At 38.4% G+C, this 12,687-nt stretch overlaps 1 protein-coding gene across 4 annotated transcripts in view; it reads right to left on the bottom strand.

Moving 5' to 3' along the window:
- LOC136244882 (notchless protein homolog 1-like) overlaps nucleotides 1-12,273 on the bottom strand; it is a 56,992-nt gene extending 44,719 nt beyond the window's left edge. For 2 of the 4 annotated variants that reach the window (XR_010695614.1, XR_010695613.1), the window contains exons 1-8: nucleotides 5,182-5,278; nucleotides 4,515-4,671; nucleotides 4,000-4,183; nucleotides 3,866-3,950; nucleotides 2,026-2,044; nucleotides 1,881-1,975; nucleotides 262-367; nucleotides 166-208 (exon numbers count right to left, since the gene is read on the bottom strand). Coding sequence is in view for 2 of the 4 variants with exons in the window: in XM_066036430.1 (XP_065892502.1) it covers nucleotides 2,028-2,044; nucleotides 3,866-3,950; nucleotides 4,000-4,183; nucleotides 4,505-4,671; nucleotides 5,182-5,208 (480 nt within the window). In the remaining 2 variants the exon portion in view is untranslated. Of the gene's footprint in view, nucleotides 1-165; nucleotides 209-261; nucleotides 368-1,878; nucleotides 1,976-2,025; nucleotides 2,045-3,865; nucleotides 3,951-3,999; nucleotides 4,184-4,504; nucleotides 4,672-5,181; nucleotides 5,279-6,181; nucleotides 6,504-7,459; nucleotides 7,655-12,177 lie in introns of those variants that run through there. The other 2 variants (XM_066036429.1, XM_066036430.1) reach the window with 2 other exon arrangements.
- Between the last annotated feature and the right edge of the window lie 414 nt (nucleotides 12,274-12,687).

Below are 12,687 nucleotides of genomic sequence, written 5' to 3'. Positions count from 1 at the left end.
ACCTCATCCCTGAAGTACCTTGGGAGGCTGTGCCTTCCAGATCAACCTTCTGCTGCTCCAGATGCCCACTTTGCCAAGCCCTGGATCCACCTCTGCTTTTTTAAAGTTCAATATGACATCTTCAAATGCACACATAATCACATACACAATACTAGTCCAGCTCACCTGATATACAGCACTGACATGACCCCTCAAACTAGTGATGTACCTGTATGGTGTGTATACTAGTAACATTACTAGTGTAACTATCTCCTCACTGACTTGCCCGTCCTGCCATCCCATAACTTCACTGACTTGTCAAATGAAGCACTAGCAATGAGACGAGCATCAGGAGAGAAACTGACTTGATTGATAAGTTGTTGATGACCTAAACAATATCACACTGTAATAGCCTGATGTTACAGGGTTTGCAATTTCAAGTAAAATGCATAGTGAGGTTACGCATGTGTATTTGCTATACTGTATTTACTCGATTTGTGCCCCAGGGGTACTATTATTTTTCGTCCAAAAATAAGGATAACACCCATGGAATAGTGCCGCAATATTTGAGGATGCGCTACTAATATTTTAAACCTGCCACTACTATAGCTATTCTACATTATAGTTTTATAAAACAATCACAACACGTTGCTACTTACTTTGTCTACACAGAACCTTCTTTCACTCAAGTCCTTGTAGCACAACTATGTCACCCCTCGTGCTATGTGGTCAATTTATTAACTAATATCCGGAATTTTCAATATGTTACAGCTGTTCAAGTTTTACCAGGACAATGCATTCCTCAAATCTACATTGAGATTAATACTAAAGGTATGAGAGCACTAGTAAAGAGTAATTATGAAAGTATAATGTGGCACTATTCGAGGGTGTGGTACAATTTAAAAACTTTTCAGAAACAAGCTTCAAATAGTACCGCACTACGGTACTATTCGAGGGTGTGGCATAAATCGAGTAAATATGGTATTTGGCTTTTCTTGAAGTGAAATAAGTCATGTTACACCATCCCTGTTAAAGAGATTTGTCGAGTGTATAGCAGCCTGAGGCACAATATGGACCATTGTGGTACCAGATAAATCGCTTGCAAAAACACGCATGTGTACGCATTCACACTACACAATTTGTATGAAATTTCAAGTGTTGAAACCCTGTAGTGAACACTCAGAGGCGGTTGGTCACACCATAACATGATCACATACTGCTATGTGTAATTGTACAACCAAATATGGCAACAAGTGCATGACAATAATTTTATATCTTAGTTGGAAGGTACACAAGAAGGCTTTGTCAGTGCACTCATTACTAATGGGTATGTATTGCATAATTCTTAGGAATAGGAAACAGGAAATTTTACATTAGTGTTTACAAGGTTAAATTAAGTACACACACAGCACAAGTGCTGAAGGTCTGTAGGACTCTTGCTCCTACAACTTCAAACAGGCTGTAGGCCTACAGACCTTCAGCACTTGTACTGTGAAGTCTAATAAAATAAATAAATAAAATACACTATGGCTGACACGGATGGGTAGAAATACGCATCCACACACTGCCCAAACGATTATGCTATTGATCATTCGTCTCATTTAGTAACTGTCAACTAGTTGAAACTTAGCAACTACATTGAGCCAAGATTAACCTGTAAACCCAAACCCATAACTAAACACTCAACGTTGCCCAATATAATGATAGTCATATCTTTGAACTGGTTGGGCATCAAAGCCATGAGCAAACTACATTCCCAGGTAATATCTTGCATGGCAATATGCAGGTTAAACTGTAAGCAGTGCCTTTGAACGCCCACACAAAAGTGGTATACGTATAATAAGGACACTATAAAACCATAGTACATATTTACTATAAGATATGTACTGTATTGTACCTACCCATCATTCAATGGTTTCTTGCCAGTGGATGGTTGCCATAGGAACAGTGTGAAGTCATTAGACCCAGACACAAGTAGTTCTTCACTGATCACTTCCTAATATGGTAATAACCAATGTACCATCAGTACCTATTACTGGTACTCACCTTCACTGGTGGAGGTCACCTGTGTAGAGTAGAGATTCAAATTAGCAACACATTAAATAATGTCATTACGTAAGGGTCTAGAAAATCAAGACCCTTCTCCATATACTATACAATAAAAGTATTGTTCACATCATGACAAGGTGTATACCAAAATGGCTTCTAGAAACTTCACAGATACCGTATAGTGGGAAATTTTTGAAAGGTCAAATTTTCAAAAATGAGTACTTGATGGTAAGTTCGAAAAATATATTTGATACAGTTTCTCTCTACCATTACCACACCGCACTGTAGATAAGACAGATTTATAAACCTAACTGGAGGAAGCTAACAATTGTTGCATTGGTCACGTGTATGTAGCTACAGTAGAATTTGCTGCTTTGATTGTTCAGTATAAACAAAGGCCGTGTCTAGCTACATATTCCTCCTTTGTGGCTTGAACCATATTGCTTGGTAGACTGTACATGGCTTTAATCCACTGAGTGGCCTGCAAATTGAGCCATCACCAGTTAGCGCTTTTCATCACTTCCAGATATTCACTATCATTTCACTCAGACTGGAATAATAATTTTCTCGAGCTCTTAGGCTTCAAGACTCATGGTGACACTCATGGTATAGCTTGCATCGTGTTTGCCAGTGGCCTAATACCTATAGTTAGCTAACTGATAAAGTAGAAAACATGCAGCACAGGGGTGTACACAGGAATTTTGAAAAGGGGTTTCCACTACAGCTAAGTGACTGTTATATTAGAGTTACCTGACTGCTCTATTAGAGTATCTCAATCTTTTCACAAAAATCATAATTCAGAACAATGCTATAAGTGTTGCTAACATGCTAGAAACTATTATTTAACTAAGATAAAAGTTTAAAATATATCCTGTTCCAGGATATTCTGGAAACCTGAAGTTTTGATTCCTTAATGTTTCAAGTAGTGTATAAAATCCAAAGGGGTTCCTGAAACCCCTGGAAACCCCCCTCGGTACGCCCCTGCAGCACTTACCCTTGTTTATAGTTTGATAGGTACTTTTTCTGGTAAGCAAATTACATAAATGAGTTATTGAAAAGGCATTGTTGTTTCGAATTTTTTGAATACTTAACCTTTCAAAAATTTCCTTTTATACAGATATGTATGAGGTCTCTGATACTGTATATCAATTAAATTTGGCGGTGAACTAAATTTGGTGACTTGGTGATTTGTCACTAAACCGCCAAATTAAATTTTCTTCAATATTATTTTGATACCTTGGGTCCAAGCTTTTGATACCAGTTGCAGAAGTAGGTTTCGACATCCCAAGTGTGACTTCGTGGATACTACTTAAATACACCTTTAAATTATCACATGCAAATGGGTGTGGATTACAGACTAGACTAGATAATAGATACTAAAAAACTCATACTTGAATAGTGGGCATGGCTCCACGTAAGCTTGCAGGTAGTAGCAAGACATGAATTTGTGTGTAGCCATTGATAAATGGGTGAGGCTCTACGTATGCCTACAGACAGCAAATGATCCTGATAAGTGGGCGTGACTCATGACTGCAGAAGGACCTGGACTTTCTTTAAAGCAGATCAGATCCAGACCTGTCCCATAAAAACGACTCTGCCAGACTCATGCATGCAGTGACTGAATCCATAATATTTCAGCACAAAAAGGATTGTACGCTATAGCACGCACCTTACACCACTCATGTGCACCGCCAATTTTTCAGTGACAGCATTTCGCCAAATTACATTTTCGCCAACTGCAATTTTATAGCAAATCACCAAATATCAGTTTTGCCAATATTTGTTGTTATACGGTAGGGCATACAACATTACTAGCCAGAGAACTACTACACAATACCTTCTGGTTTAGACAGTCTGTCATTAGCTGATTCATATGGTCCAGTCCTTAACACATAGTCAGTGTTAAGACACAGCGTGTTCACCTGACAGGAGCTCACATGATCCAGTTACTACAACATGTACACCACTAACCCAGTGACCATGTCCTGATAGTGTCCTACATAACATAATACTCCTATGGAAGATGATGGAATTCTGCTTTGTGGTAGGGATGTCATGATAGTCGTGACATATGACATGTCGTGACATAAAGCTCCATGATATGATATGACATAGGCTTCTTTGTCGTGACATAAATATCTCCAAATAATGCACACTTTTCCATCCATATTGATCAAATTTGATGCAATAAATATGAGAAAATTGACAAGTAAGTACAAGCAATGCTGGTTGTTTGTTGATGTCATAGTTAATATAGCTGATGTTTAAGCTGATATTTTTGCATGTTTGAATCAAAATAGCTATATAGTTTCATAAGTAACAGCTTCAGTTGTGAAACTTTAAGAATTGCTTATGCCGTGACATAAACCTCTATGATATGTGACATAAAAATTTCTATGTCGTGGCATCCCTACTTTGTGGGTACGGATAATACATGTACACACACATGCACAAACATACATACACACTCACTCACTCACACACACACATCACGGTCTCTCCACACTTCACAGTCCTATCTTGTGATGAGGTATATATCAGTCCCTCTCCACCCCATCGTACACAAGTCACTGACTGACTGTGACCAGTTAATATCATCACTGAATGAGCCAGCCTTGTATTCCATATGTGAACTTTACTATCCTATAGTGTGGAGTGCATACACTACTATCCTATAGTGTGGAGTACATACACTACCATCCTATAGTGTGGAGTACATACACTACTATCCTATAGTGTGGAGTACATATACAAGATCCCTAACAGGAATTATATACCATAAAATATTATGTAATTATCAATGCAAAATATAGTGTATACAAGCACAGGCTGTTATGATCGCAGTACACAAAGTGCTATAACTACCAACACAATTAATGATAAATGTACACAAGGACCAAAAGTTGAAAGCAAGCATAAAGCTTGTACAGCTTCTAGAAAAAAAAATGTTACAGTGGTTGTTACATGTAGACCTACATGTAGCTAATTGACTATACTTTCCATTGGCATCACAATAAAAGCTAATGGAGGTAAAAGCTAAGTCCACACTGATCATTTCCAACAGTTTGACTTCACATTTACAAGTCCCATACAATTCAGTCTCGCAACTATATGCAGAACGTCTATATATGGTCTGCATATGAGCATACTTACTGATGCATTGGTCTCCGTGACAACCATGTTATCCACTGTCTGTGGCCAGTTAGGAATTTCCCAATTGTTTACCAGTTACTGGGTCCCATATACACACCTGTAGATTGTATGATAAACTGATAACAATTGTATCGTGGTGTGTAGAAGAGAATTTTTCGCATAAGTATTGGATATGTCTCACACTATGTCGTAGGGTATTAACATACTGTGTATAACTGTGTAGTATAGTGGAACCTCTCTTAATGGTCACCTCAGCAAAATGGCCATGTGACTGGTCCCAACTGATTCCTAAACAGTTTGTACAGAAATAGTTTGCATTAAGCGGTCACCTCTATAACACATATAACAGTCAGCTTTTGGAAGCACTTCGTTATACAAAAAAGCCTCTCACAAAGCAGCCACAGCAAGTCATGACAGTGAGTAAACCAGTTACACTACTTTATACTTCTATAACATTTTATACTCACAATTGTGTTCTGTATAGATAAGCTTATAGCCACTTCATGGCTTTGTCTCTTCACATGATTCCAATTAAAGCTCACCCCACAATATGCTAATTTTTTGAATTTATCTCGGAATTTACAGTCGTGTAGTTACCAGGTAACTGTCTTTCCAGTATAAAAACCATAGCCTTTCTTTCACTGGCTTTGTAGCAAGGCAGCCTAGTGATAATGTCTCCATATAGTGGTTTCTCGCTCTTGTTGGTCATCCTTTCTGGTTTCTGCTACTTTGTTTATGCCTGTTATGTAAGTAATGGATTGAAGAGTAGGCATGTGGCTATAATCCCAGGAACCTTTGTATAAAGGTCAAACCTTGGTTTGTGGCCTATGGCTGCTTTATAGAGATACGATAGTGAGTTAGGCAGCCACCTCTCTATAAAGACCAAATATCTCTGACCTGAAGGTGACCACTTTAGACAGGTTCCACTGTAGTAGTAGTAAGAGTATTATTAAGGGTGGTAGAGGGAAATGATGTGGACAACTCCATACATTTCACTCACCTTGCCAGCTTTACATCCTGATGCAATCTTCTTCCCATCTGGTGACCAGGCAATACTGAGGATCCAATGGGAGTGAGCTACATGTATGTAGAGCAAGAGAGAAAGATAAGATACTACATCAACCTTTTAGTATGTACACTACAATAAGGTACCACTCAATTGTGTTAGCTATACAAGCACATTTCAACAACAATATGAACACCTAAAATGATACCTTTGATGTGACCATTGTAGGAATTAATTGTGAACCACAGTGCTTATATTTCAGCAGTTCCTTATAAGCACAAGGACTCCACTGAGAAGATGGCATTCAGCCCTGGTACTGGGTAAAGATTATGGGAGTTCACACTGATGCACAAACATGCTATTAGCCGTATCCACAATAACGTTTTATGACATCACGAGAATAAAAATGACCGCGATAGTTGGGGGACTGTTATACAAGTACCTATGAAGAAAAAATGTTAATTGCTCATATTTCAGTGAGAAAAGAAGATATCAAGCTCTAAACAACAGGTACAATTAAGTTTTATATAAAACATTGATAAATGAGTTTTGCCACGTTTCAATTTTTTCTGAATAGCATACGTTTACAATAGCTTTTGTACCTGTCGTCAATATCTCCATACCTAGCTGAAATATTAACGACCAAAAATTTATCTCCATAGGCACCTGTATAACCATTGCAGCCATTTTTATTCTCATGATGTCATAAAATGTCATTGTGGATAAGGCTTATACGTACTGTAGGAGACAAGACAAAGTGTTAAGAGATCACAAAGACTGTGTTGATAATTAGAGTATGTCGTTTTTCAGCCTCACATGCTAATGATCTCTCTCTCTCATGTTCTTGGCAAATTGGGTTTAAGTACCACCCTCTCTGGCCAGTTTTATCTGAAATAAGAATACTGTCTCACACTTGGAATTCAAATACTCCAACAATGGTAAATGCCAGAAGGCAATTCTAGTGTACTTTATAAATGCTCAGGTCATTTATTGGTCTAGCTAATTCTACCAGTATATTTGTCCTAGATTTGCTGGCATGGCCACCAGGGTAGTCCACAAGTGGGCAGTTGAACATGACAGATTAATGGTCTAAAGTAATCACTATTGTAATTGCTTGTGGTGACACATTTACATTACCTCTGAGACTCCCCACAAAATGTAGACATGTTTGCAACTAAACACATGACATGATAATCCCAGTCCAGCATAAACACACTTCACTCAGATGATAAAAAGTAACCTACACATCTACATACACACAGACAGACACACCTGGCATACCAGTGGTACATCTTGTCACTGCTTGAATTAACCTTAAACCTGGCCTGTGGTTGGTACTGTATCTCAACCAGTTCCACTGTTTGTACATCTTCTAACTGTTTGTACATCTTCTAACTGTTCCAGTGTCCCCTTCAGGCTCTTGTCAATCCGATATTCACCAACAAAAAATTCATAGGAGATCTTATCCTGTGAAATAACAAACTGAACTACAATCACAGCAACCAAGTTTGTTGAGTCTGGAAAATACAGGCACACAGCATATGGGCAATTCCATAAAAATGTCAACCAAGACCTTAAAATTTAAAAGTGTATTTGGAGTAAATCCTACTGTGTCATTTTAAAGCTAGATACATGATGTTCACTATTATACTGTTTATAGCCAAATATGGTCAACAGACAACAACACATGGTTCCTCTTTAATAAGCATCATGACATCTAATGACCTCACACTTTACTGGAACTTTGTGCTATTTTACAACATATGCCTCCTACAGTCAGGAATAACAAATATTTTATTACCATTACAGTATGTTTAGATCAGTTGTATATACAATAGTTAAGGAGATTCAGCACCAAAAAATTAATACAGTGGAACCTGTCTATAACGGTCACCTTGGGACTAGATATATCTGGCCTTTATATACAGGTGGCTGTTATAGAGAAAACCTGCATAAGGTGGTCAGCAGCATTTTAGTGGCTATGACCGTTATAAATGAGTAATTATTATTAAGAGGCTCGCGCCAACCGCAATAGACCTTATTCATTTAGAACAGTAAGCGCCCTCTGATGTCACGCGAAGCCATACAAGGCTCCCTATTTGCCATGGTGATGGTCTTTCGGACGCCATTTTGAGTTCTAAAACTGGGCGAGCACAACGGTTGCTATCATGTTACCATAGTTATGGTACTGCAAATGGCAAATTTGGCGGAGAATTGTGATGTTACTATGGTTTTGGTACTGCAAATGGCGAATATTGGCAGACAACTCCTTCGCAACGGGTTGTAAGCGCTATGAAATTAATTCAGTGAATAAGGTCTATACAGTCTGAATATTTAATACAGAAAGGGTAAAGTGAGTCTATGAATGTTGGTTATAGCTATTGAATATGCTTAAGCAATAAAGTCTGATTGATTATATAGTATTCATTGAAAGGCAGGAAGTGTGATAATTGCGCATTAATTGAAACGGTGCCGTGGTACCAGGAAATTGGCTTAACAAGCCACCATAAAAGGTAGTGACCGCTATACGAATGAGAAAGTTATGTATACAGTGATTCATAGGCGGCAAATTGTTGGCTGGCCGTTATACGCGTTAGACAGGTGACCGCTTAATGTAGACCACAATGCATACATTTGTATGGGAAAATATTTGGGACCTCGTTACCATGGCCGTTATGCAGAGGTGACCGCTTAATCCAGGTGACCGTAACACAGGTTCCACTGTACCTTCTCAAGTTTACATTTGATGGCTTGCAAAGTCAAAATGTCATTGATACTGTACGGCCGTCACATCCTTTCAGAATATCTCTGTAATATTACAACATTTTTTGAAACCAATTCATCTTCACTTTTACTTTTTTCATTAGGCATATTGTTCACCCTTAATTGAAAGGACACACCTCTTCGTATCTGTAAAAAAACATACCACTTTCTTGTATGTCCATCACATCTAGCAAACATCCATCTATACTACATTGCTTCATAGCTTTATACTACCACATTCTATTCATGTATGTCATCACTTTGACAACCACAGATGCTCACTACTGGAAAATGTTTACCATACACTATAATAATCACGGATATGGTGTACACATGTGTAAACCAGAATTGTTTACTTCATGAGGTAAATGATGATGAAATATCAACATGTATTCCAACCTCTAATTTAAACTGAGTAATAGTAGCAAGAGTTCATAATATAAAGTAGTAAAAGAGAGTGTCCGACAGGAGTACATTCCAGCAAATACACTGAGTATGACCAATCATGTTACTAACACACTGAAGTACTAACCACTGGGACTGTGTAAGCTTTGTCAAGTTCTCCAAAATCGACTGCAATCAGATTTTCTATATAGGCAAAGGTGGTGATGGCTTCACTGCATACAGTATGTTGTATTTCAAGCCTTTGGGGCAGGTTTAAGTATTTCCAACAAAACATAAACAGGCTTTCAACTCTCCATTGGAAGATGTCAGGCATCAAATCAGAAGGGAAATTGATAATCGTACTGTCAGTTGAGTTCCCTTGAGAGATAACCAGACAATAATATTAAAGTAAACAGATGCACAGAAAAACATGAGCTTGGTAATGGCCAAAGTCAGAAATCTGGATGGTAGAATGGCTTAGAGTAGGAGAGAATGTTCTGCACGACATTAACCCATTAAACAAGTACACAAAAAATTGGAATTTTCAACTACAGAGCCGGCCTTAACCTTTGGTGGAGTAGGCAGCCTACCTAGGGCCTCAGGGCTGAGGGGGCCTCCAAGCACCAAAAAAGATGCCTCAGGCTTACAGATTGCATGTACATCTATAATAAAATGCTATTCATATAGCCAATTGTATTCACATTTCCCTTATGCAGTCATACACTAGTGGACAGTTCTAGGTATTCCCAGGCTATGAATAGCCTTCTATCAACTCATTATCATTACAGAACAAGCACTTACATCATCATAACAAAACAAAAGCACACAGGAACATTCTCTATTGTTCTACTGATGCGCAGAGATGATTCACATGATAGTATTTAAAAACAAATATGGAGGGACAGTGCTGTGACGGTTTGGAGTATAGGAGAGACATGGATTTCTTATAGTGTCTGTTTGTATTGTGACCAATTCATGTGAGTTGTACATTACTTACGTAGGAAAAGATGTACACTATATTAGCTGTGTAGTTTGGCTGTTCGCCATTTGCCACTCCTTGACTGTGCTGCTTTGGTGTATCCTTCATTTCGCGCCTCTGATTTGGTGCAACTGAGTGGTTCTGTAGTAGCTACACTGGATGGAATTGGCACTAAGATTACAGTAAAGTATTGTTTGTGATAAAGGTGATTGAGCAGGTGAGACTCAGGGGTAGCATTGGTTCTTCGATCGCAAAGTTCTCAAGATCAGCTAGCTCTGAAGAGCTGGAAGATTGCCATACAGTGCTATAAAGCTGGAAAGATATCTGTATATTATGATAAGTTACACAAACACTTCTAGGATAGAAATAGAGTTGCAAAAACAGCAGCCATACATACATGTATAGCTAGCGTAGCTACATAGAGCCGTGCAGTCCATACTGTTTTACGTAACAAGCTTATAAATGTATATAAAGGCCCTACAAATGGACAATACTTTGACTGTTAACGTGTTAGGAGAGGTCTCTAACTTTGGCTTTGCCTAGGGCTTCTGGAATGCTAAGGCCGCTCTGTCAACTAGAGTAGAGGCTATAGCACATTGATAAAATGTGATAAAATAAGCTAGAGTAGTGCATGATATTAAATCACAGTAAAACAATAATAAGTATTATATCCCTACTGTGTATTTCCATTATGGTATCTTAAGCTGAATTAAATATGACGACAGTGCAGGAACACATAAATGTAGACACACTGATAATTGTACAGGTACAACACATCATGTCTTATACACACTTGAACAAAACATAATATGCAGGTACATTGTAAGTAGCAGCTTCCAAAATTCTGACATGCCATATTGCTAATTCTTGACATACATACAAGCCGGCACCTGGTTTACTGAAATTGTTTTCGTAAAAGTGTGTGTGTACCTATCTACCTATGTTTGTCCGTATGCACCCGTGAGCAAAATCGTCAAATGGAAAAGCAGCTTTTATGTAAGAAGTAAAAGTTAAATGAAGTCTGTATTAAACTTTCGCACAGGTAAACTTTGCTCTGAGGTGGTTTCTTTTCGGTGGTCTGAAATACGGGTGTGATGACTCTCCTCCGACTTCGTGAATTACCTTCCCTTCAGGTTTTACAGGTGTTTAATAACTGAAAAACAACTGTGCAGGCCTCGTAGACTACTAGGAATAGCTTATTCCCTCGAGTTGGAAAGGGGGCGTATCCCCTACGTACACGAACGAAAATGAAGAGTAACTTTGAGGCTTTGTCGAGATAATTTGTGGAAAACAACACGATAGTCAAACTATAAAACAGTTTAGAAGATACTTCTGTGCATAATGTGTTGATAAAAGCGGTTTGTTTAACAAGCGCTTTCTTAGCAGCACATAGCAATGTAATTGAATTACAAAAATTTCGTGAATTATGAAATACAAGAATTACAATAAATTTTGTATTATTGCACAACCAAAAACCTATGCAATACATATAGTTGGTTAATAACTTCATTTCTGATGAGTTAGCTAACTGCATGGTGCCTGGTTTTTATAAGTAGCACATCAACTTGTTAGAGCAGATATTTATCTCTGTTGTAAACGTTGACATCTACAGTGAACAGCAGGTACATCTCAAAAGTCTGGAAAACCTCAACCTAGCTGTGACTTAATTAGAACATGAGAACTGTGACTTATATTACGGGTTGATCCATTGTTTGTTGGAACTATTGGACTTCTAAGTGTGATCAACGTTCGGATCAAGGTCACAGGATTAAACTTGCAAAGAGCACTATTTCCTGTCATAGGCCTAGCACCTTTCCCACGTTGCCTGCTGTCTCGAAAGTACACACATGTGACACTACAATACCTGTATTTCATGTTCTCGACGTCTGCTAAATCAGCGCACTGTCCAACTGTCTTCATCGCGCCCGAAATCGCACATTGTAACATCACGTGGATTCTTGCATCACGTGATCATAAAGCAGACGCACGCCCATGAGGTACGGTGGTTATAGAATTTTATTGTACCCATTCCGTATAGTAGCATAGTCTAAGCACCTTAAATAATCTTGTGGTATAGCATTTAAAATTGTGTCTCGAGAGGGAGAATGTCAGGAAGACCAAAGAAGGTGAGCTTTGAGAGGGTGTAGTCTCATGTATGTGGGAACCTCTCTGGAATGGACTCTCTGAATTAAGGATACAATAGGAAAGGTTGTGTGTTGGATTATTTTGTCTGATGCTAAGCCAAAGCACATGATAGTTTGTTGTTGAGCTAGTGTAGCATTTGTGATTGTAGTTGTTTGGTGACCCAAATCAGGGGTGGATCCAGGGGGGGTTTAAAGGGTTCCATGAATCCCCCTTTTGAAAGCCTCTCTAC

The sequence above is a fragment of the Dysidea avara genome, chromosome 14 (assembly GCF_963678975.1).
Source record: "Dysidea avara chromosome 14, odDysAvar1.4, whole genome shotgun sequence".
Classification (NCBI taxonomy): domain Eukaryota; kingdom Metazoa; phylum Porifera; class Demospongiae; order Dictyoceratida; family Dysideidae; genus Dysidea; species Dysidea avara.
The sequence above is the reverse complement of the archived record's forward strand: the minus strand, read 5'-3'. Positions and strand labels throughout refer to the sequence as shown.